The following is a 25,366-nucleotide window of genomic DNA, read 5'->3' as shown; positions in this document are numbered from 1 at the left end:
AACTAGCCAGACACAGTCTGGTATTTATAGTGTTAATAGTATTATCAGTAAGATGCTGTCCGGAACAGCCAGCCCTATCAGTTAGAAAATAGAGAGTTTGATCAGGCAGAGTATACCAAGCAGCAACAAATCAGGGATTAATTAGCTGGGTGGCTGTGATCCCGCCCCCAAGCTATTGTCCATTGGCAAGCGGTTCTGCTGAAGTGAGGCAGCATGGCACTGCCCACTTCTTCAGTGCTGTCTGAATTTAACATTCAATTGTGCAGGAGAGCCGCTAACATCTTGGAATGGATGAGAATGTGTTGAATGTTTAAAGGTTGCCTCAAACCCACGTGTCCAAGTCTGTTGCCTGACCACGGGATGAGGCAATCCAGATTTTTGTATTGGAAATGAGTTGAAGCAGGAGTGAGCTGTGGGGGCGGGAAGCAGCGGCCTAAAATAACTCAAGGTTTTATTTATAGGTTACTGATTAATTGGTGGAGAGGTGTGTTGTGTGTCGGGGTCTGTCCCTCCACTCACAGGCAACTTCCTGGAATCTCAAGGGAGATTGCGATTGCATTTTAATAACGAAACTGAAAAGTTTGAACAGCTGCTGTTTGCGACAGCCCTAACTGTGTTGCTTGATACCGATAAGAAGAGCTTCTGCTGCAGCAGCAGATGTGAGCAGCACTACGTTATCCCCCTGACAGGCTCTTCTGAAAAGCTGGAAGGCTGTCTTACTCAGAAGCTGTCATAAGCATTAGGTGCTGAATCGATTCCACACACTTCGCCAAAACTTAGTGAAAGAAGGAATGCAGTAATACTCTGTGACACTATATTGGCAGATTTCAAAAACCTGTCCTGTGGGCCCTCAGTAGAATGCAGTACAATACAGTTTGCGTTTATAAAACGCTCCTCATGCGAAGCATCCAAGGGTGCTTTACAGTAAAAACTATAAAATATAAAGTAAGACAAGCCACTGGCCAATCAGTGCAGCTCAAGAATAAACCAACGCCAACAAACATGTCTTAAATTTGATGTAAATGAGTGTGCCAGCCCTGATGTGAATCAGGACAGAGTTCTAAAAGCAGGGAGGATAGCAACTAAAGGCCTTCGCACGTCCTGATTTTCCACGACTTCTAGGGACTACCAGAATTTCAGCATTCGCTGATCTCAAGGTGCGAGCGAGCATAAGATACCAGCATTTCCTGTAAGTAACAGTAACACATGTACAGCTTTTCTATTATTGATTTTTTTCTTGCTGATGACTACTATGGGATATTCTGCACAGCACAGAAGACATAGGACTGTGTCAGTCAACGAAGAAATACACATTGTTATGATGACGTTCCGTGCCATAACCCCCCATAGAAAAAGCAATCAAATATTTTTTACAGCGCCAGTGCTCTAAGGCAGCTGGGACAGGTTTGTTAAGTCGGCATAAGCTAAATTGAGTTCCTTTGACCTAAATATCTTAAAAAGCTAAACCTGTGAGCTTGAGTGTGTCTGCTTGCCTGGGCGGTGTGGGGCTGGAGCTCACCTTTATTTGGTAGCCTGCCAGGAAGGCCAGTGCTGTGCTTTAATGCCATGCTGCTGCGGGCCCATTGTATCCAGTAAAGCTGCCCTGGTCTGATTCAGATATAAACACTTCACTGAAAATTCTCCACCTCCTTTGTACACATTCAAGTGTTTTAGGTAACCTAAAGACTAGCCGTTTTAACCCTGTAATTCCCAGGTTTTTTTTCTGCTGTGTCTTTCTAACTAGTCCCTGTTTCTTGCACCACACACAAATCATATCGGATACACCGATGGGCATTACATTAACATAGTTTGAGACAACCTGGCTATCAGTAGTTTTCAAAATAAATAAAAACTAAACAGATGTTAGAAGTATATTTGACTTCTTCACTGTATATGATATTCGATGCTATTTGAAGACACTTTAGCTAATGCAGATGTGGTACATAAACCTTGCTTCTCTGATTCTAGGGTGTTACCAGAAGTCAGCTGGATTCCTTTCTACTCTGCCTCCCAGAGTGTCCTGAGTGGGTTCCAGTCCTCCAAGCCTGGCTATGTGGGCATGAGGACCTCGGCAGAGCAGCTCAGCCGCTACGACCTGGATGACTGCGATGTCTGCTGGCTGGAGCTGGTTAACACGGAATTCAGGGAACAAGGTACTCAACCAGCCCATTCCTTCAAAGAGCGCCCCATTGCTGACATATTGTCAAAACTGTTTTTGTAATTCATGGAATGGGGAATAAACAACACAGCAAATAGTCTGTCAGTAACTTAGCAACATTCTCATTCTGTAAAAACAGCTTACAGTTTACCAGCAGTCAGCTAGAAATTGGCCACAAATTTGATTACAAATGACACACACTTCCATTTGTTGGTGGTCTTACGTAGCAGTGATTCACTGTATACTTTCTTTACCTGCTGTATCATATTGTGATAGAGGTAGCTTTGTTTGGGTCTTTCAATAAAACATCCTTCACTAAATGGTCATTTGATCTTATTATGCATCAAATAAGTAGCCGGCAGGACCATCACATGTATCGTGACACATATCATATTGCAACTTTTACATTGCTATACATATCATGACAGTAGTGTATAGTTCCATCGCTAGTCTTAAGTTACAGGTGGCCTCATTTCAGATCAGTAGTGTTCCACATCATAACTGGCACAAACAAAAATAACTACAAAGAATCTCAGGGCTGATTTGTTGGATGTTGCTAAGGTCATAATGGCTTATTTGTTTGCCTGCTGTAGTCTTGCATGAAAAAATACCGACTTAATACCATCATTTCTTCCTAGTTTCTTCCTTAATTGAAATGTTCAGAACACCCACTTTGTTGTTTTGCAAACAATTGCTTCCCTATTTAAATGTCACAGGGACACTAGTAAAACATTAACCCAGTTGTAACCTTATTTGCTTTGAAAACAGTCCAGTTTCCTGGTGCCATGGGGACGAAATTAAGCTAAAAGATCTTGGGGAGGGGAATTAGATTTCAGTTGAAGAGTATCCCCAGGTAGCCTGTTGCTTTTTAGAACACTGCTGGGAATATTCATTGCTTCACATTGAGAAATAATCTGACAGCGCAAAAAAAAAAAAAAAGGTAATTTATTGTGCCATGTGGACCAGAGTAAATCCCCTTTATATTATGAGAAATCTCATACGCACTGTTATTGCTGATGCTCTGTATGCAACCCAGGATAGTGACGCAATTGTCTTTCAATCGATACCTTAGTAGTGTCCATTCCCTGCGCTGAGGAAATCTTTTTCACAGCTCTTCCCAGGTCCTTTCACATTGCCACTGTCTTCTGCTCGCTGCATCTTACTGACTGAAAGCATGTTGGTTGGTTGGTTTATATCAGGAAAGATGCAGTTTAGGGTCTGAAAATAAACAGAGATTATTTAACTTGGTGTAGTACAAGAAATCGTATTTTAAAATAAAAGCTCACTCATTAGACACATTTAATAATGATTAGCACCAGGTATGTTATTTTGCTTTCTTCAATCACTGAATATTTTCCTCCTTTATGCTAGCTTTGGGGCTAGTTAAACATCCTGTCCCCCCCATTGTCTTGCTCATTAAGATGTATTGGGCACACACAGGATCTGACCCCATGTTCCGCAGTGCCGTCAGCCCTGAACACCCTGCCTTCTCCCTGCAGCGCTGCCCGAGCTGGATGAGCTGACAATGGAGCGGGTGATTGAGGAGCTGGAGAGCCAATGCTACGAGAACATGCAGATCGCCATAGAAACAGAGGAGGGGCTTGGTATTGAATACGACGAGGATGTGGTGTGCGACGTGTGCCGCTCGCCCGAGGGCGAGGACGGCAATGAGATGGTTTTCTGCGACAAGTGCAACATCTGTGTTCATCAGGTACTGATATTTCACCCCGCAGCGCTGCCCCCCTGACGTGAAACTGCCCAAGTCCCCTAATAATTTCCTCTCTCCTACACTAACTCATATCCAAACACACTCTTATATCCAAGTCTGAGACTTTGTCGGTGGCAGCCAGCTGTTCTAACTCTTGTTGCTGTTCAGTGTGTGTTACTCCTTTCCATCCTATGTCACCTGGCCTTGTTTGTGCATATGCAAATGACTTTGTGAGTAGAGAAACACATGACCTGAGCAAGAAGTGTGATAATGAAATGTTAGTGTGATATTCAAATCTGAAATGTCACATATAATGTTAAAACAAATAACAGGGATGGAAATTAGACTCCCACTGCATAGCAGGTTGATCCATTCCTGATTTTACTGTGACTTTAATAAGACACGCGTGAACTTGTTACATATAAAACCTGGAATGGGAAAAACTGCTATGCAAGAGTCTTATTTCCATCCCTGAAAGGCAGTGTAAATGGTGTCTGCTTAGAAAATGTAGGATGCTTTTTAGTGCAAATAAACCAAAAGATTATACATGGTTATAAATGTTGTGGTAGTAAATATAATAATTGAAAACTATGACAGAGATTCACCTTATTTTGATTAATATTGCCATGAAAAGCCATTTTCTGAAAAAGTTAACAAAAAAAAAAAAAATAGATGGAAAAACCTTTCAATTCCAGATTTCCGAAAATCTAATTTGGCTGGTAAAAGGAGGCAAGGATAGGTTACTTAAAGAAAATGTAATTGGATGGTCCCTCCACTCCATCATGACCTCTTGTGTGGGTCTCTTGTGCAGGCGTGCTATGGCATCCTGAAAGTGCCTACGGGCAACTGGCTGTGCCGGACCTGCGCGCTGGGGGTCCAACCCAAATGCCTGCTGTGCCCCAGGAGAGGGGGAGCCTTGAAACCGACCCGCAGCGGAACCAAGTGGGTCCATGTCAGCTGTGCCTTATGGATACCTGAAGTAAGCATTGTCCTTATTGATTGAAGACTTCTAGTTGTTTTCTCAAAGAATTTGACTGGTCTCTATAAAAAATGTATAGATCTCTTTTAATGTTAAAGACTATTGCAGAAGTGGTATGAATTAACGTTACGTTTTTTGAGATCTGGCAATTTGAAAGAACTTTGAAAACAACCTGCCATTCTCCTTCTGAAGTATTCTACTTGGCAGATTTCACATAAAGGCCGGTGGAATGAGATTTGTGCACGGAAATTAAAATAGCTACCAGATTTCTTTAAAATAGGTAAATCATTATTATTCGTTAATGGGTACATCCAAGTGATATAGCTGGGTTTGAAATGATGCTTTATACATTAGTTAAATGGAGTGTGGGTTAAAGCTATTATCAAAACTTTTAAGAGAATTTATTAAAATAGGCCATTGAAAGGTAGAATGAAAGGAAAAGATTGAGAGAACGGCACTGTGAATCACAATGAAAAGAAAGGAAGAAGGGTTGAGGAAAAACAGCTGTCTGGACCCCTTTCACAATGGAGTGGAGGAACTGTACAGTGTACTTCTTTGCATAAGAAAGGGATCTTACGATTCTGGATGAATTGGACCCTTACCTACCTAAAACTGCTAAATAAAACAAAGCTGTGAAGGGCTACACACTGAAAATGCTTTGTTGTGTGCAGGTGAGCATAGGTTGCCCTGAGAAGATGGAGCCAATCACTAAGGTGTCCCACATCCCAGCAAGCAGGTGGGCCTTGTCCTGTAGTCTGTGCAAGGAGCACACGGGCACCTGCATTCAGGTGAGCAAAAACAGACAGCTAAGAGAAGCCACTTCAGTGTGACTGAAGAAACCACGGAGCACTTCTGAACATATAGCAGCCTCCCGAGGCCCAGTAACGTTTAGTCATGAAATTAGAACGGAGACCAGAACTGCCAGTATTGGAAAGTGCAACGTTCAGTAAGGTACAAGGCTTGTTTGCTTGTTTATAACATTAATGCTATAGCAGCTCTTTAGTTTATTATTCCTCTACCTTGCAACTCCCTAGGCAGTCAGTCAATCCATTCGAATTCTTCTTAGCGCAGTGGCTCCCCTCAGATGGGATTGACTTGCCATTCCCTGCTATGTTGTTACCTTTGATTTACTGAAAAAACGAATTTGGTTAAGTGTGAGCTTAGTCAAAGGCACTCTTAAGACCTGTTACCTAGTGTACTTGAAAAATATTATGTCTTTGTGAGAGATTACTCTCTCTTTTGGGGGTGTAATTTTTCTTGTCCGTCAACTGCAAATCAGTTTGAGCACCGGAACCGATTAGGTGTGTGAGAGTGAGTGTGAGTGTGAGTGTTTGTGTGTGTGTGGTGAGTGTGTGAGTGAGTGTACCGCTGCTGTCGTGTGCAATCTGTATGTCTGTGAGTATGTAGTAATAGTAGTGTCTTTGTAAAGAAATCTCACTCTGAAGGAATTTTATCCTAATACCAGTATTGCATTAACCTGATTCCTTCAATTGAAACAGACAAAAAAAAATATATTTTTTGTAAAATGTTACTAACTTCTTACAAAATTGGAAGGTGGGTTTGGAAAATCGAATTAGCAGGGACATCCCACAAGCAAACCTGCTGTGTATGTGTGTGTGTGTGTGTGTGTTTATGGATGGAAGCATGTTGTTAACAATCCTCCTCTCCCCTCCTGTCTCATTTTCAGTGCTCCATGCCCTCCTGCGTCATAGCCTTCCACGTCACCTGTGCTTTTGACCATGGCCTTGAAATGCGGACGATCCTGGCTGAGAATGACGAGGTGCGCTTCAAGTCCTACTGCCTGGACCACAGCAGCAACCGCCACAGTGGTGCCGGCAACAATAAAGGAGAGCGGGCCGAGGCAAGAGCCCAGCTCCCAGGAGAGGGAGCCACCGAGCCAAGAGTTCTGCAGCAGCAGCAGCAGCAGCAGCAGGAAAAAATTGACAAAATGGAGCTGGAGAAGGCGAGCCAGCGGAAACAGAAGCTGCAAGAGCTGGAGGACGAGTTCTACATGCTGGTGAACCCGGCGGACGTGTCCGAGAGGCTGGGTCTGCCAGACGCGCATGTTGACTTCCTCTACCAGTTCTGGAAGCTCAAGAGGAAGTCGAACTTCAACCAGCCACTGCTCACCCCCAAGCAAGACGAAGTGGACAACTTGGCCCAGCAGGAGCAGGACGTGCTCTACCGGCGCCTCAAACTCTTCACCCACCTGCGGCAGGATCTGGAGAGGGTGAGTAGGCCTTCACGTCACCGCCACTTTGCTCGGCAATAGTATAGTTTATTATAGCTTATCGTGTGTCCCATTTCTTTCCCGTGTTTCCACTGTGCTGTTCTGGTACACCACAGTAAACTTCTGTTATACAAGTATGATTTACACAATGTCTGTGGAAGACATTCTCATGAGGTATGTCTGCAAATCTGTCTCGCCCTTCAAACAGAAATGCTGAAGGGAACTGAAGATACTGTCAGCTGCCTTTGATAAATAAGTTCAGCAGAATGTCAGTAGGGTTGGTTGAAAGAATGGTGTAAAAATATCACCTACTACTCCAACCAAGACTTTGAAAATGTTGTAAACAGTACAATAGCAAGAGTGACGTTTGATCTCCACCAGAGCTATGCTACCACTCTATACTGCTGTACACAACTCAAATGTATTTGAAAGCGCAGTGCTTGAGACTAGAACACCGGGAAGTCATCTTTTCCTGCAGCTACCATCTATTCCACAGTTAGTTAGTTCCAAGCAGATATTTTGAGGTCGGTTTTGAGATTAACTGCTTTTTAACACCCTAGAAAAGTCTTAAAACTAGAAGAAAGATTAAGAATTCTTGGCTTAAAGCTTTGCGAATAGGCCCTATATATTTCAACACATTCATAATGACCTCTTTCTTTCTAGTGCTACAAATCAATGCATCTTGTTACATTCAGTTCCACAGCCGCTCTATCACTGAACTTTCTCTGTGTGCTTCATGTCTGCTGTTTGTGTTGTGTTGATATCACAGCTTACCTCAAACATACCTACTCCTCAATTGATAACCACAGACACACTGTGGCTGACTGCCTCCAAGCTGCCCGCACTGATATGGGCAGCGAAAGCAGACAGTGTGAAATCTGCACGGTAGGCTGGGGCAGAGACTTAGATAGTTCTAATTCTAACAACCCTTCTGAGAGACAAGAGGCACAGCTCCAGAAGTCTATATTGAGAGTCTTTTACTTCTGTATTTATTTCACATTTTCCAAAATGTTCAATAATAATGTATCAAAATAGATTTGAACCTCTCTGTCCTAAGAATGAGTTCCCAGAGAGCTATACAAAACTAAGACTTGCTGTCTGACATGCAGAGGAATATGTTTTTTCTCAGCCCTAATTAGCGTTTGTGTGCCCCAGCTGAAAAGGCTGTAGTTATTGCCAGTTATATTTTTGTTTTCTGTAATTTTTTTTTTTTGCTCCATCTGCTCGCCGTTAGAAACAGTGCTAATGTCCTGACGTTTTTTGCTTCGGCGTTCCTGACAGCAAGACTGAAACACCAATTACCAGCTGCAAGGCGGTCCTCAGTGAACGTGTCAAATGCTGCCATATGAAGCAACTTGTGAAGAGGAATTCTTTAAGTGGAACAGCTTTTGAAACCCTGGTTTGACGCTTGCGGATTTGCTTTGAATTTGACATGGTCATTATCTTAATGGGCTAGCAAGGGAGAAGTACTGTGTGAGAAGAGGATAGGCTTAACAGGGCTTCAGTTGTGAAAACAACTCCACACTTGTCAAATACAGTACTTTGCACTTAATAGCTATGTAAAAAATGTAATCAACACTACAGAATGAATTGCAGAACACGTCAGTGTAAGCAAAAAGGACCTGAGCTACACTAGTGTACATTGCATTGATATACAGGATATGCTACCAAAACTAGGCTGGTTTAGCAACTTTGAACATAGCGCTTAAGTTATACCACAGGATCGTTGTTCGTTTATGACGTTGATTTCACGGCAGCTATCTTTTGTACTGCCAAAAGAGCCCCTCAGTCAAGGAGATGCTCTGATCCCTGTTGACTCTGCTGTACAGATGCATTTAAATAAAATAAAAGAGAGGTCCCCTGCTATTCTCTGCCTCCTGTAAATTGGACAGCAAAATGTAATTGAAAAAGCGGCAAGGGTTTTTGCCTGCGGATTATATCCTCCTTTGATGTGATATGAAATGAGCAAAACACTCTTGTGCGACGCTCTGAAGATGTTCACTTCCCGCTGCTGCAATCAAGGCACTGCGGCACAACAATGGCATTATTTCGTAATTATATAACGAGGAGGCTGCAGGTCTCAAGCTGTTGTTGTTGTCGGAGATAAGATTATATAAATTGCAGGGTGTATGATTCCTGGGTGTCTGCAGAAGAGTTGCAGGTTACAGTCTTTTAGCTCTGCCTGTGCTGCCAGGCAGCTGGGACTTGCTCCTGAGGGAGGATTGGGGCAGATTATTTAGCTGTTAGCTGGGGAGGAGGAGGGTCCAGGGGAGGCTTGTTATTCTTCTGTGCTCAGGTCAAAGGGCCACACTCTTTTGTTCATCCTATTGTGGCTTGGTCATTTTGCTGAAATTTCATTTTTTACTTGTTTATTATATGTTTTTTCTGCTTAGATTAGTCTTTTCTGTGCTTTCCATCTATTCCCACAGAAATTCAGTAGAAACATTCCTTAAAGCTAATTGTGGGGAAGAGTATAAGTACAGCACAGACTTTCAATCACTCTGGGTTTCAGTGCACAGTGCAACACTAATGTTCTTCCCCATCTTGCTGCCCCTTTTAGTAGGAGATCCAAATCATAGATAATGTGTGCATCATAGCCCCATAGTCCCTTCTCTTGTTATAATATGATGCTTGTACCGTCAATGTGCTCGGTAGTGGTCATTTGTGAAGTGAAATCCTACAACATCACTGCCTCGGGGTTTGCTGTAATAAGTAATCAGTGTATTAATATTAATTCCAGATTTTGTGTGTGTGTGTGTGTGTGTGCACACGCGGTACAGTCTTTCATCCTCATCATACACAGTGCTGGAAGATTTAGCCAAAATACATTATTCAAATGTGAAAACATGAATTTAAAATGGGCTTCATGATTTATTGAAGGTGAGTTGTTAACCCCTGTGTGGCCTGGAGAGGGATATTTATTTCAGTTTTGCTGTCTGAGGTGAAACGGGTATCTGCAGCCACAAAGCTTGTGATCTTGGGGAGAGGTTCACAAGGGAAACTGCTGCGGAGTGTGTGTGTGTGTGTGTGTGTATGTGTGTAACCAGGCTGATGTGCTAGATCTGTTCATCTTCCTATTGTTTGACCATTTTATGCATTGAGATTGAACCAGTTAAACCTCCATCCAGGTCCTGAAGCTGTGAACTATTCACTATAGCTGTTAATGTGGTGTTCATGCATGCATTACAGTTGCACCCTGTTGTAGTGTGTGTACTGTATGTCCTGTTGTTTAATTTATGCACGTACTTTGAGACACCTTCTCTTGTTGCACTAGTGTGTCCCATATCCTCACTCAATTTCCAAACAGGAGGGATATTCTCAATAAATAATGAAACGCAATAACTGGCCTGGAACCGACCTGACTTTAAATATTTCCAAAGGTTTTCAGGAGCGTGTATCGGACCTGCAGGAATTCCCTATGAAGTGTTGTCAGTGTGTGACAAGATGCTGACCCGCTTTATAACACAGTGTAACAAATTATTATTTTTTTTGTTCCTGGGTAATAAGTGTTATTTCCTAATTGCTTATGCCTCAAAAGTATAGAAAATGGCTATTATTCCCCACAAACTTTGCTTTTGTGACCAGGACAGTGATATTTCAAAATATCACTATTTCCAATGGGGAAAATGGGCAAATGTGTGTCTTTTCGTTCACATAAAGTCAGAAAAAAACAACATATGAATCCAAATTAACATGTATTTATACTAAAGTAATACAAAAATGACTACAGAAGATTTAGAAGCGAGTAGTTTTTCAAGAGTTTTGATTATACTTAATTTGGATTCATATGTTGTTTTTTTCTGACTTTATGTGAACGAAAAGACGCACATTTGCCTGTTTCTCCATTGGAAATAGTGATATTTTGAAATATCACTGTCCTGGTCACAAAAGCAAAGTTTGTGGAGAATAATAGCCATTTTCTATACTTTTGAGGCATAAGCAATTAGGAAATAACACTTACTACCCAGGAACAAAAATTGTGTTACATAGTGTAATCATTTCTGTTTTACTTCATGAGTGAGAGCAGAGCCTGTAAGCCAGACTCCTCACTTAGAGCTGCTTCAACAGTCGGACGGAGTCTGTCTGCTTGTTACACAGTGACAAAGTGTCAACCAAGCCAGGTTTACAGTCCGTTTCTGTAGAGTAACGATTGAAGATTTAAACATTCTCAAAGGGTTTTCGTCCTGCGTTGAATAAACTAGGCCAGTCAGAGGAAAGAAACAATAAAAACAAACTAGCAACAGGAATTTAATTCTGAGCGGGACATGGCATTTAAAATCCTGTTCCGAGTAGTTCCTAAGACAGCAGTATTGTTCATTTTAAAACGTGCCTGTGCACTTACTGTTGGATTTTAGTAACCTGCTTGCTTAATCCCCTATCTCCTAGTTGTCAGATAATACTGCTAAAAAGAACATTGTGTACTGTACATGACTGCATTCGATTGTTTTACAGCTACTGTGCTATTACAAATTATTAAACCAAGGAGAGCTTTTGTACATTCTTTCTTTTCAAAAGATAACAAGTGTATGATTTGGGGGAAATGTAAACCACTAAATCCTCCCATTACCACAGGCAAGTCATCTTTCAGGTCCATGTAACACGCAACTCTGTTGTTCATTATCTTGGTAACATTACACCCTGGGGGGGGGGGGGGGATTTGTTTCCAGTGGAGACGCAGGGACGGACTTCTCCTTTTGAACTCTGAAATTGCTTTGTTTTCTAGACGGGGTGGAGTGACACGGTTCAGAGGACGTGTTTATTAATGAGCGCTGGCACCTGGTTCATTATTTCTTAGTTCTTCAGCATTAAACAGAAATGAGGGTAAGAGGCAGGTTGTGAACAGTACTAAATGCATGTGGAGGACCGGGGCAGCTGCTTTGAAGGCTAATGTCTCCTTGTCAGCCAAGGAGGGTGGCTTGGACTGTTCTACTTTGCCACAAGATTGACTCTTTCAATGTCAGCAATGGGGAGCTGCAGAGTGGATGTGGCGCAGGGCCAATGTTGAGATCTGTCATCACTGATTACTTCTCATAAGTTACAGTGATGCTTATTAGTAAATTCAGAGCCCTGTTTACTACTTAGTCGATGCCTTACAGATTAAACCCCTGGCCCCAATTACAACATCTGACCACTGGCAAAGCTGTTTGCATGGTTAACATCCCAAGAAAGAAAAAAAATGCAGTTACATCATTTGGCCATCAGTGGCACTGCATCCAATGCAAAAATCCCTTAAGAAGATTTAAAAAAAACACAAAAACATGCTTTTAAATACATCCCTATATGTATTATTCTGACGCTAAATGTTATAGATACTGCGCTCTTAAATTATCAGAAAGAAAAACTTGATGTTTTTGCCTGCTGATCAGCTAAAACAGATGCGTTTTTGTTTTCTGAAGGGTCTGAGGAAGCTTGTTAAGAAACTGTCAGGGTAGATTGCTCATTAGAAGGATCCTGACACATTGTAATGCTCAGTAAGGCTACGATTCTGGTAAATAAGCAGGTGGAGCTTCTGCTGTCAGATGCTGATCATTATACCAACAGGTGTTCTTCCCTCACAATCGTATTCGAGTGAGCGTTGATAACCATTCGATAAACGCTGATTGACATGTCGTTGCTATGCAGATGAACTCAAAGAGACGTTTAAACTCAAGACGCTGACGGCACAGCATGTGTCTGGATCCTCGTCAGCCTTTTCTAGCAGAGCAGCCAGCTGACAGGTATTCCCATCCTTCCACTTAAGCATTTAAAGTTTAGTCGTTTTCTGTTTCTAACCAGAAAAAAAAAAGAAAAACTTTGTAAAGACTTCATGCAGTTTTCCAGACCTACATATAGTTATCTTAAGTTTTCAATGTTGAATATCGGGAGAGAAATCAAGCCTCGCGACCGCTATTGCTGAGGAGGAGATGGGTGTTGCCAGCTGCGTATGCCCTGTACACTGTCAAAAACTGTAAACTAAATCAGAATAGCGTTACACTATATATTCAAAACATGAGTACACAGTGCTCCCTGACATCCCTGAAATATTGCGGACAGTGAATTGGTGAAGAAGGGACATTACCTATTAACGTGCATGACAATTTACTGTCAACAGGACCTAACGGTGAATGAATCATATTGAATATTAGCCACTGTATTTTAGTGAAGTTCAATAAATAGACACCCAGTTATGCGCTGCCTGATCCAGCTCTGTGAATAGAACCAGCTCAAATAACAACTGGAACAGCCTGGCTATATTTAACCATTTGGGTGCCAGGAAGTACCATATGATACCATACCCCACCACGCTGTGCCAGCTTCAGAAAATGACACTGCCATGACCTCACTGCCTTTAAATGCCAGAGGAAACAAAGGGAGGCTTTACACAGACACATGGTGGCATACCAAGGGAGTGGCATGGCGCCAGCTTCTGACTAATCACTTTGGTTGCTGCACAAGTGTGGACCAGGGTGACAGATCCCTTAGGAGAGCACTGTGTGACTGCTTAATAAGCCTAGGACTGGATGCACAGAATGCATCGGGGGAGGTAGGAAGGTCTCAGTAGAATCGTAATTGAAGAGGGTGGGCTTTTATGTTGCGGTTCTTGGGTTCTCTTGAGAATTCTCTAATTTGCAGGCTCAAGTGCATTTACAGCGCTTTGAGGTTTTCTGAAATGTTGGTGCAGATTCTGGTCACTTTTGCTTAAAGCTGCAAACCCACATCAGAAACACTTGCTGGTAGGTTTGTAGGTTTCCATTTCTCTCTCTGTAATACTGTAGAATGTAGTGTTCCCCCCCCCCCCCCGGTTCACATTAATCCTGAGCTCAAGATTCCTCACGCACGCACGCACGCACGCACACACACACACACACGTGTCGTCTCCAATAAAACCGACTTGTATTACTAACAATCCCTGCCAAATAAGACTAAAAGCAAACAACTCCATCTGACTGGAGGGCCAGTTTTAAAATAGGTCGAATTCGTTGCATTTCTACAAAAATTAGCAGTCTGTTGCTTCCCTTAAGCACTTGTGTTTAAATCCTTGACAGGTTAGTGGGCCAGTGCACTTAGGAGACACTATCCCCTCGAGCTGGTTATAATATTAATGGCAGCACACCACATTTCAGACCTCAAGTACCGACTTTTCCAAACAAGCACTCGCTGTCACAGGCTCTTACCATTATTTGACCCAGTTGTAACCAACATGAAGATTGAACTGAATGCTGATTTATACCCCCCTTGCTCAAACAACATGAAAACCATTAGTGGTCCACCAAGTGTTACAGATGATCCGCACGCCATGGCATCATTTTAGGAGATCTTGTGAATTTAAAAACTGCTTTTCATTTTATATATAACCCAATAAAACATCACGAGCAGGTACTACCTCGTTATGAAAAGTGACGCAAGCCCATGCAAGATTTCTAACCGGAATTAACCTGGTTTTGTATTTCTCCACTTTCCTGATAGGTTCGGAACCTCTGTTACATGGTGACGAGAAGAGAGAAAATGAAGCACTCCCTCTGCCATCTCCAAGAAAAGGTGTTCCACCTCCAAATCCAGCTGATTGAGGAGGACCTGGCAAGAGGTAAGGACATATCCAGAGGCAGCAACCATGTGCTTTAGAAACACTTTGCCCTCTCTCACTCTTAATCTTCACTCTCTGTCCCAGGCTGCCAGGCCAGGCAGTGGAGAGAGACATACTAGTTTCTTTGTGCCCCTCTAGACTAGTATGGCCGTAGTTTAGCTTTGTTTCCACTGCCTGGCGCCCCGTGGCTATGGCTGCCCATGGCAACAAAACTGGGTGTTTTCCACGGCTCGCCTGAGCAGCCTAGCTGCTGTCCGGGCAGGGTTTGCTTCTCATACTCAATGTAGCCAAACTGGCTACAAAGGAAGCGCGTCCTCACGTGACTGTGGAGAAGAAACTGACAGGGAAATTGCTACCATTGGGGCTGGTTTCCTTTCATATGGGTAGCACGCATATGACATTTTCTTTATTGTTTTTCTTTAAACTTTATTGTATTCACCGAAAGCAGAAATTAAATTCAACAGTGTTCATCCTGCTTCGGCATACAGGACAAGATGCCTGAAGGGGCATGACTTTTTCTTTTTTAATTCATAATAAACTCCATGACAAAAACCTGGCTGTTTTTGTTTGGCTGTGATCTCCTTCTTAAACAGATTCCTTTTTATTTGTAATGTTTATTTTCTGGTACACCAGGGCCTTAAAGTCAGCCCTCTCAAAACAACACAAACTACAGTAGGAACTTGGATGTTTTTAATTCAGATCCATGCGTTTTACAGCGTAGCAGTTTTGCAGTCGGGTGATTTCCTACACATCGGGTGTGCTCGTTCAGTTAAAAGTTTTAGTTATGGACCCACCAAAATGACAGATTCTAAATACGACAAGGTGGTCGACACCAAAAAGGCAGGAATTTGAGAAAAAAAGGGTCAGAGAAAACAGTAATGTACTTGCAATTTAATGCATTGGGAATATCGCCTCTTGTGTTTTTATACCCTAGCATCCAAGCACACTGCCAGCAATCCATCGCTGGTGACCTGGCTTTAAACCCTGATGAGTCGAGGGCAGGGGCAGAGCATCAGGATTCATAAAGTACTCCTGACAGACGAGTGAATGAACAACCCCGAGCTCCATTACACTTGGATACAGTGTGCTGAAGCCACAGTGTCGGCTAACGTAAGCACTGAGCAGCACTAATTCAGCTGTGTTACAGCAAACCGGTGCAGCAAATCAGCATGTTTTAAAAAATGACATTGGGCTCGCAATGCTTTAAGGTTGGTCAATCTAAAGAAAATGAAGAGTTTGTTATTCTGGTTAAGCTATTAACCCATAGTGATCTTCAGTGGTTATGGTAGACTGCTACCACATTGTCATTTTTTGACATGGCATCACAATGGTAGGAACCAACTACACGTGTAGCCCATTGCAGTACCAGATCAGTACCAGTTTGGATTTCTTAAGGTTATCTGGTATTCTATTACTATTCTAATTGTGTTTTTCAAGCTATTTTAAAGCAGAAAACAAGGTCATTAATTCATTTTGTCTTTAAATAATTCAGATTCAGAGCATTCTATATTCCTCCCAAGGTTAAAATGATGTTTGTTTATCTGGGCTTAGATTAGGAAGAAAATGCTGAAACAGTTGAATTCCACCAAAGATTTATTAGGATGGCAAAGTGTAAACAAAGCTGAGATTTCAGGTTCGCTTGCGATTGCTGTGTTCATCATTCTTCAGCAAGCTCAGGACACCCTGATGTTTTGCCAGAGTTGCTGCTGCAGCATTTCCTCTATCTGAGGCTGTGCCACGCTGCACTAAATGACTGTATCTATTCAGAGATGCAAATTGAGGTTTGCATAGGGACAGCCTGGTAATAACACTTGAAACAGTGAATTCATCAAGCAGGAGAGCTGCTTAGAAGGAGAAGGGAGGGAATGGTTTTTAAATTGTTTTATTAACCATGATGCTCAGATCAAGCATTTAAGTGTAACTCTTTCATGACACAGGCATTTTCAATGCACAGAAAGTTCACGCACAAATTAACGTTTTGTCTGTCGTCTGCTTCGTAAACCACCTACACTTCCTCTCCTACCAGGCTTTTAGATAGTGTCCTGATTTTGAAAGTATGACTGATTATGACTGGGATACATTTTCGTCTTAGTCACTAATATAGTGGACTAGTAAAAGTAATCTAACATTGCTGACAGTGTTGCCCCCGGTGGTGTGGAGCTGCAGTATGTGATACTGTCCTACACTCAGCTTTTTGCACTTTATGAAACAAAACTAAATGCAAATCTGTATAATGTATACCATGGCAAAAGTGTGGTAATGCAGTAGAACACAGAGAGGTATGGTAAATCATGTCAAATGAACCAGAATAAATGATTGATTTCTAACCTCTAACCCATACTCTTATGTAACTGTACTGTTCAGAATAATGCATAACAACAGAAGACCTTTAACTTTTATATCCGTTTCTCAGTTTCATCTCTTTGGGATTTAAGTCAGGCACCCCGAGGGCTTTCTCTTATGAATGTTGTTCTCAGTATGAATGTGTAACAAGGTACAGGATAAATCATTTTTAAAAAGCCGCCACCTTTATTGTTACTAGGTAGCAGAGGATACATGATACAGTTGCTTGCATTTGGAGTTAAAATTAAAAAATTAATCATGTACTTCAAAGGCATTTCCCCAGGCAGTACATTCTGGAGGAAGCTAGAAACTAGTTTAAAAAAGCAAGAATGAGCTGATTAAACCTACTGCTCATCGACCAAGCTTTTGGCTGCCTTCTTACATGCAAGTGTAGTGCACAGATTCGTATGAATTAAAACACTGTGTGCATGTGAACAGGTTTAGACACTTGCTCTGGTGCTAGGGACACAGACCATGTCAATGCGATTGATTCATGATGGGAGTTTACTTACTGCTGTTGCTCACGTATCACTATCATTCAGTTTGGAATCATTTCTTTCGACATATTGCTGTGTTCCCGTCTACATGTTATTATTATCTTGTCACGTAAGACTTAGCACTTGCATAATCTGGGGTAAGATGGAGGCAGACTGTCTGAAACGCTCTGCTCTGCGCTCAGTGACTAGTGTATATGCAAACGTGGTTTCTAGCCTCTGTACTCCAGAAGCACACGTGACAATGTCATTGCATGTGTTTTAAATTTTGCAGCTGGGCTTGAATGAGATTGACAGGATGTGCTGTCCTCGAAAGCTGCTCTGTGTTATTCTGGTCTGTCATCTGTTACATGCGTTTAATCTCTCTGCCTGAGCACAGTGCTCTGTGGGGAGTTTGTTCAGTACAGCAGACTGGCGGCAGGCCTCTGTACTAACCCCAGAACACCCTCCCGGTGTGCTCCCAGACCACGCTGGGGTAGCCCACATCTGTTCTCTTGACACTTAAGAATATTTGAATTTTGTAACAAAGTGATGGGCCCTGGTATCAATGGTATCAAAATACAGGAATGCTGCCTGTGTCCAGTGAAGAAGTTCCATTATTGCCATGGTGAAAGCATTGATTACATTTCTAAGCTATTTTAACACTTAACTCTGTACTGCTCATGCACACAGGTGGAAATACCATATACTCTTCAAATAGGAGAGCTGATTAGACAGAGAAGGATAGGAATATTTTTTTTTTCTATTAGGCCTGCTAGTCGGATTAAGGATGTGACAGTAACTCCATCTTGACCCAATGCATTTAAACATTGCTTCATATTATATATTTTCATGTATATTAGGATGTTGTTCAGACAGTCCAAAACTACTTAGTACCCTGTGTCTTGATTTTGAATGCAGGAATAAGAAACTTACATTTACAAGTTATATTATTTGTTTTGCAGCAAGTCGTTTTAATACCTTATCATAAAACAGTCTTGGTACTGGTCACACAGATGTACCATTCGCAGTTTGTGTAAATGTGTTTCTCGATGAGATTTTATCCAGTTCCACTGGGGAACCTCGTCCTCTTTGCAGTCTGTGACCATCTCAAGAGTATTAAATCAAGCAAGGAGACAGCACTGCGGTCAGTACAATGCGGAAGGTGATAAAAGAGAGCTTCTTTGCATCCTCAATGTTGCGTCGTGGTTGTTAAGCGACAATCTTGTTCCCAGAGTGCCGTGAACCTGTCTGGAGAAGCTGCTCTTGACTTTAACCTCCTGACCCCTTCTGAAATCATGAGATGACATTCTGTAATATCTTCTTCTCAAACCTGGCACTTCATTACTAGGTAATTTACAGGGAAGCCCTGTGTGCCTTCTGTTTTTCAGAGAAAGCAGGGAAAGGAGGGAAAGCAGCGAAAGGCAGGCAGAGCGAAGCGAGAGGACGGAGGAAGTGCAGCCCGGAGAAAAAGGAGAGGTGGAAACCAGAGAATGGATCCTTGCTAAAACAGCTGGGTGAGTTCTTGTGTACTTTTTTTCATGGGTGTTTATTTTTTGCATCAAGTTCAATATTAAGCCAACTGTTAAGCTGAGTGAACACAAAGCCATTTTGTGGCTTGGAATTTGGTTTCAGAAGGCAAGGTTTCAGGCCACAGCATGGCACACCAGGGGAGACTTTGGGTTTGATACAGCAAAGTTGCCTCAGTCTAGGTCTTCTGGTCTCCTGGAACCAGGTTTCATGCCACTGTGCCTGAAAAGGTGGCTTTGTGTTCCCTTGGCTTTAGAAGAGGGAGTTTTTGTTTTTTATTGTATCTGTCTAGCTGCTGTGATAAGATTTTGCAGAGGTAGAAGCCCACGCCGTGTACTTCTGTCAAAGCCCTAACAATCATATATCTTGCTTCGAGCGAGTCGGTTCACTAATGGACGTTCTGACAGAAGCAGACCCTTCGGGAGAGTTGTTACGAGTCTGATAATTAATAATAGCAATTAGAACATGACTCCCCTTTCAGTGTGGCGAGTGGGAGGAAGTGAGTAGTACTGAAATTTTAAGGCTATTAAATTTATTTTAAAATCGCTGTCTTATAATTGTACACAGCTTGGTTCAAACTGATATTCTTTTAGTAAATGTCAACTTGATGAAACAGAAAAACAGAACTTGGCCTTTGAAATATTAAACCGCCCATACCTCCCACACATTCTGTTGTTTTGTATTAGTTTATACAGGTCAGCTGAGAAGCCTTCATGTAAATGTCGCCACCTCATTGTTGTTGTGAAGCAGGTATCCTGTAGTTGCCAAGGATACAGCGTGCACCCAGGAGCAGCCAGGATCATTGTACTCAGCATTCCCAAACAAAAGAAAGAAATCCCTCTGAATGGATCCTAACCTGCAGCTTTTTTATGTTTAACAATGACAAAACCTGGCACATTACCATGAATGAAATTCCACACTCTGTGTTCTGCTGTGCAGTTATATGGTCTGAAATTTGGAGCCATAGCCTACAGGACGAACTGATCTGGAGGTTAAATTTGCATCCAGACACTTACTCTCCCTGCCAGACACTTCAGCTGTGCTGCGTCATGGAAACTGCACGCCAGATTGCCTCACCACAATTATATATTTTTGTGTTCCTTAATTGAGCATAGACCATTGCGCTGCAGGTTGTGTTAGTGTCCTGCAGAACACTGTCACTCTCAAGTGTCAGGAGATGAGTTTTCTCTATAGTGTGATTTTTGTTTTTTGTAAACCCAGGGGGTTGTATTTGATCAATCTAAACAGTATCTTAACGTCTCTTCTACTTTGGAAGCTTTTCATTTGTACAATGCAGGGGCCTGTTTTTGATGTCTGTAAGTTTCAGACGGGGATATTACATGGCAATATAAAAATATGTATGAATTTTTAGAGCTGGATTGAAATAGTCAAATAAAAGGGTCTTGTTTGTTTCAGTGAGGCTCATTTAAGAAGTAATTAAACTATTAATATCAACTATATGTGCGTGAAATCTCGTTGTACATTTTGGCAAGCGTGGGCTCTCCACCAGTTTGTGCTATTCAGACATTAATAACATTGGTGCTTGGTTGCTTTACATGTAGAAGTTGATAACGATGTATTATTAACATCAATCATATCCCACATTTTTGGGAAAGTTCACTACAACTTTTTAAATCTGTTTCTGTTGTAGGTTTGTCCAAGACTTTTCCTATTGACGAAGCGCTCTTCAACAGCTGGCTGGCGCAGTCAGTGCAGATCACCACGGAGGACATGCTGAGCCAGTGGTCCCTCCACGACCGGCACGAGGAGAAGACAGCCAGCCTGCTCTCAGACCAGCTCCTGCAGGGCGAGGAGAGCCTGCTTAGCCTTATGATGGACCACTCCATGAGTTCCACTTGGAAGACGCCCCAGGTAGGCAGGAGAGCCAAGGGGAAGCCCAGGGGGAAAAGTCGCAAGACCTCCTCCTCCTCCTTCAGGGACGGCAAAGGCGGCCACCCTGAGGAGGCAGGGACCCAGGAAAAGAGGGCCTCAAAAAGAGCTTCAAACCACACAGAGAGATCCAAATCCTCCAAGACAGTCCACCATCATCATTACCAGCACCGGAGGAACAGTGTGTCCAAGCAGGATCCCAGCAGGAAAGGCTCTCCCCAGCCTCCCGTTTCCAAAATGGATTCCTGTCACATTTCAGAGGAGAGAAGCCACTGGGTAGACCACAAGGAGCCAGCCCAGGAGCCCAAGTACCCAGTCAAAGTGCCTGAGGCGGTCAGCGCCCCTAAGACTGTGGTGAGGTTCAGGTTACCGAAACAGGGTAAGTCAAAGTCAAAAGCCTGCAGCCAGGACCAGGGCGACAGCACTGAGCACATAGAGAAGGACAGCTTTGACAATGAGACTGATGGCTATTACTCAGATGCAGAAATGAGTGACTCTGACACACAATCCAGCAACGGGAGAATGAGTCTCGGGCAGCTGCATTCAGGAACCGAGGACCTCGTCAGGAGAAGTATTTTGGCATCATAAAAAAAACAGCGTGCGAGCAAAGTTTGAACCCAGTACAAACTGCCATGTCTTTTGTTTTAGCCAGTTGTCATAGTTTAGTATGGATTTCTTTCCAAACATAAATCAATACATTTCGAGGTTACAAATGCTGTTGCCTTCCTTTTTCACAATGGAAACGGATAAACATTTTAGATGTTTGCTACATCGGTTAAAAAGATGTTAATGGCTACTTGGTAAGCAGTAAAGCTTGTGTGTTACGAGTGATAACACACATGCATGTACTTTATATGTAAGTCATTGTAATGTTGAAGTATCAGCTAGACTAGCCTTGTGTTTTAGCCACTTACGGCTACCGTTGCCAGTATTACCTGCTTGTGCAGGGATTAATAAACTAGGGGCATTACCAGCTGTCATACTTCCTTGATACTGACGTAAAATGTATGTGATCAGTCCTTGTTTTTCAACAAACGTCTTAAGTAAATAGCAAGTAAGGTAACTGATTTAAATTTTTTTTTTAAAAAAAGCACAAGTGGTTTCCGGGGAGTCTTACATCATAGGAAAGACTTTAATTCTTCCATTCAATGTTTTAAATATTGCTTCAAGCTTAGACCAATCAACACACAGTATAGAGGGCTCTGTTCATAACAGTCTTGTGACAGTGTGTTTTATTTTGGCGCGGGGTGAAATCACTTTATAATTTCTTGGCATTTGTATCTAGTTAACAGAAGGGATGCACAGGAGTACAAAAAAGAAACAGAGAAAATCAATGCGTTTGAGTTAGACATCTTTGCCACTGTCTTGACGTGCAAAATTCTCTTTGAAATATTTCTTTTTGGTGCTGCTGTGTTACCTTCTGATTGAATGTTTAACACATGCATGTTTAGGCTCTACACTGCTTTTTTAAATTGATTCCTTTGAACAACCTTGAAAATACATGGTAGTTAATGAGGTGTTAAAATGCTTGTGATGGTACTTCAAACACTTCAAAATCAAGTGAAAGATACTTAAAACATATTTGCTTTTATTTTTAAATGCCACATGCACTACTGACTATGTTTTGAAGTATAAAAATCAAAAAACTAAAAAAAATTACCAGTGAATCAATAACGTAACTAGGTATTGGCACTGCCTGATTTTGCAGACTAATGAGAAAAAAAACCCCTGATATTCCTGAAATGGTTAACGTCTAAATAATACAAAGCCTGGCCACTATATTAGGACCTGCATGCACGAATAAGTTTGGCATCACACTGGCTTGTCCCTTGATAATAATGCTGTGCTTGTGTTATGCTGATGGTGGCTACTTTCTAGAAGATAATGCCCCCATCCACCGTGCCAGAGTCCAGCATCTATGGTCACAACGATGGATCTCTATCCAATTGTGAAAGTTTGGACTTCATCGGAGAGCAAACGGTCACCCCCCTCAATATTATGTACAGAACCTAATAAAGTGGCCAGACAGTGTACATGCATTCTAAATGCTGTTGAAACTTTGTGAACAGGGCCCCTTGTCACTTGTTCATCCAGTCACAATAATACCGGTAGGAATCCAAACACAAAACCCTGTAAATTGTATTGCCTGGTCTTTTAATCCTCTTAAGTGAGGAGCATTTTCTATCAGAGTGGTCCACAGTATTTACTCAGGGGTAAAAAAAAAAAAAAAAAAAAGAAGAAAATATTTATTCTGTGGCTTTTCTGCGAATACACTGTTCGAGTCCTGACTACTGCTGAGCTTGTTCCTCGGTAACTTCAGCGTTTATTTTTATTTTTATAAATGCCAAAGAACAGTCTGAAAATGTGGCACTAATGGGAATTCAAATTATCTTCTGTCCACAGTGAGAGGAATACAATTGGGACTAGTGGATTTGAAGAAATGATGACATTTTCAGTGAGTTGGGTGCCTTGTGTTTCCACACAGTGTTGCAGAAACAGCACTGTCTGACAACATATTCACTTACACAGTTAGAATCTGTAGCTTGTACAAATGTTTTTTTTTTGTTTTGTTTTTTTCCAGTCATGGTCAACGTAGCCAAATGCTGCTAAATATTAGAGCCAGCCACTTACTATCCAAGGTGAAAGAATATCTGTCCTCTGTGCTCTGTGCAGTTCAGCTGACCAACGGATTTTGACAAACAGGTCTTTTGTTTTCATTAAGTACGCCCCCTTTGCTGTTGTCTGTGACAGATTTTGAATGACAGCACAAACTAAGTGCTTTGTAACTTTCAAACTAGGTTTTAAAAAAAGTTCACGTATTTGGCTATTCCCCCATAATGGGCCTAAGCAGTTAAACACAAACATGGTTTAAATATAGCTGAATTGTTTTACAGTGATTTACGATTTGTTATAATCTAGAAAATTGCTGACAGCGAGTCAATAAATGGAGTTCTCCTCTTTGGAAACCATTACCATTGACAAACTTGGAATTACTGTTACTGGTGCAGATCTGATCTCTCAGCTGCCAGTGCAGAGACATCTGTCGGCAATTCTACGTGTATTAATGCTTTGTGTGAAAGCTACGATGGGAATGAATGGTCATTCACGTACTGTTCAGTAACACCAGGGACTATTGGCTGGCAAGGTTTATTGCCAAAGCGCCATCGTGAAAACAAAACAAACATTTCAGAGGATTTCCCCTGCTGTGTTAGCTGGTTTAATCCTCTAGGGTTTGAACGCAGTTTATAGTCGACAGCTGATTCTTGGTTTTGTGTGCACCTACCAGAATGTATAATACAGTACTAGCAACCAGTTTTCTGTAACAGGTGTTGTAGGCTTTAGCGACCAGTAAATATAATGGAATGCTCAAATATAATTAAACATACTCTATCTGTACCGGAGCTTGCTTCAGTGTGCTTCAGCTGAAAAACTAAAATGGTTTAAAAAAAAAAAACAACAAACCACTGCTTCTAGCTTCTGTGTTCTGCATACCGAGTCCATAGTCTTTTTAATACAGGAGGATCAAAGGGACAAACTTAAAGGAAAAATAATGGCAAGCACATGTTCTGTAACGTGTAGTCTATCCCAGATGAAAGAACAGATTTTCAACAGTGGAACACCATATGCTGTCTTTCAAAAATACAATAAACAATATAGAGTAATCGGATGATAAATCTGATAACCCAATTTTTCTCTGATTTACTGACCACCCAAAAAGGAGTGGGCGTGCTGGTGTTCAAGACATTAAAATATCTCAGACTTTTAGGCAAGTTTGCAAACTCTCTTTAGAGTGTACACTCCAAATGCAGCTCCTGCCAGGTTTAAGGATTTCTCTTAAAAAATGTTTACTATGTATTTGATCCTAAATATGTAATAAAAGAGTTGAGACCTAAAGGAAGCTGTCACTAAAGGCACTGAAGATTTGGGGCTGTAAGCTGCTTCTGTCGTTTGCTTGTGTACAGAGGCATGTGAAATTAAAAATGTGCAAGCAAAACTTTTTGTGTTCATTTATCTGGGACTGGCTAATAATGTTAAGGATCCTGGTAACCCCATTCCTGTCAGGCGACGTTAATTCTCTTGTCTTGGATCCTTGTCTTCATATGTCAACATTTCCCACCTGTCTCCTAGATTTTGATTGAGACTACACATGTTACTTGCATGTTAAAAAAAATCTTTGCAGTTGCCACAAGCCAGCTTGAGATCACCGCTTCACTGTCACACACATACTCATACAATCACACATACAGTCACACAAACATACAGTCACAAGCACACATAGTTACACTCTTACACAATCACACATACACAGTCACACACACATACTCACACAGACACACATACAGTCACACACACATACTCTTAGAGTTGTACACTCATACTCAAACAATCACACACACACACACACACACACACACACACTCAGTCACATACTCAAACAACCACACACATACTCAGTCACATACACAATCACACACACATAAGTGCTTATTT

The 25,366-nt window shown here is 41.8% G+C and overlaps 1 protein-coding gene across 6 annotated transcripts in view; it reads left to right on the top strand.

The window, feature by feature from the left end:
• LOC121325002 (protein Jade-1-like) overlaps nucleotides 1–24,368 on the top strand; it is a 40,465-nt gene extending 16,097 nt beyond the window's left edge. For 5 of the 6 annotated variants that reach the window (XM_041267283.1, XM_041267281.1, XM_041267284.1 and 2 more), the window contains 8 exons: nucleotides 1,969–2,153; nucleotides 3,658–3,869; nucleotides 4,678–4,845; nucleotides 5,517–5,633; nucleotides 6,533–7,075; nucleotides 14,522–14,639; nucleotides 18,847–18,972; nucleotides 20,637–24,368. In XM_041267283.1, the coding sequence (XP_041123217.1) occupies nucleotides 1,969–2,153; nucleotides 3,658–3,869; nucleotides 4,678–4,845; nucleotides 5,517–5,633; nucleotides 6,533–7,075; nucleotides 14,522–14,639; nucleotides 18,847–18,972; nucleotides 20,637–21,463 (2,296 nt within the window). In that variant the 3' untranslated portion in view covers nucleotides 21,464–24,368. Of the gene's footprint in view, nucleotides 1–1,968; nucleotides 2,154–3,657; nucleotides 3,870–4,677; nucleotides 4,846–5,516; nucleotides 5,634–6,532; nucleotides 7,076–14,521; nucleotides 14,640–15,573; nucleotides 15,750–18,846; nucleotides 18,973–20,636 lie in introns of those variants that run through there. The other variant, XR_005951292.1, reaches the window with a different exon arrangement.
• Nucleotides 24,369–25,366: the final 998 nt, after the last annotated feature.

Source organism: Polyodon spathula, chromosome 12, assembly GCF_017654505.1.
Source record: "Polyodon spathula isolate WHYD16114869_AA chromosome 12, ASM1765450v1, whole genome shotgun sequence".
NCBI lineage: Eukaryota > Metazoa > Chordata > Actinopteri > Acipenseriformes > Polyodontidae > Polyodon > Polyodon spathula.
This window is presented reverse-complemented; position numbering and strand designations above follow the sequence as displayed.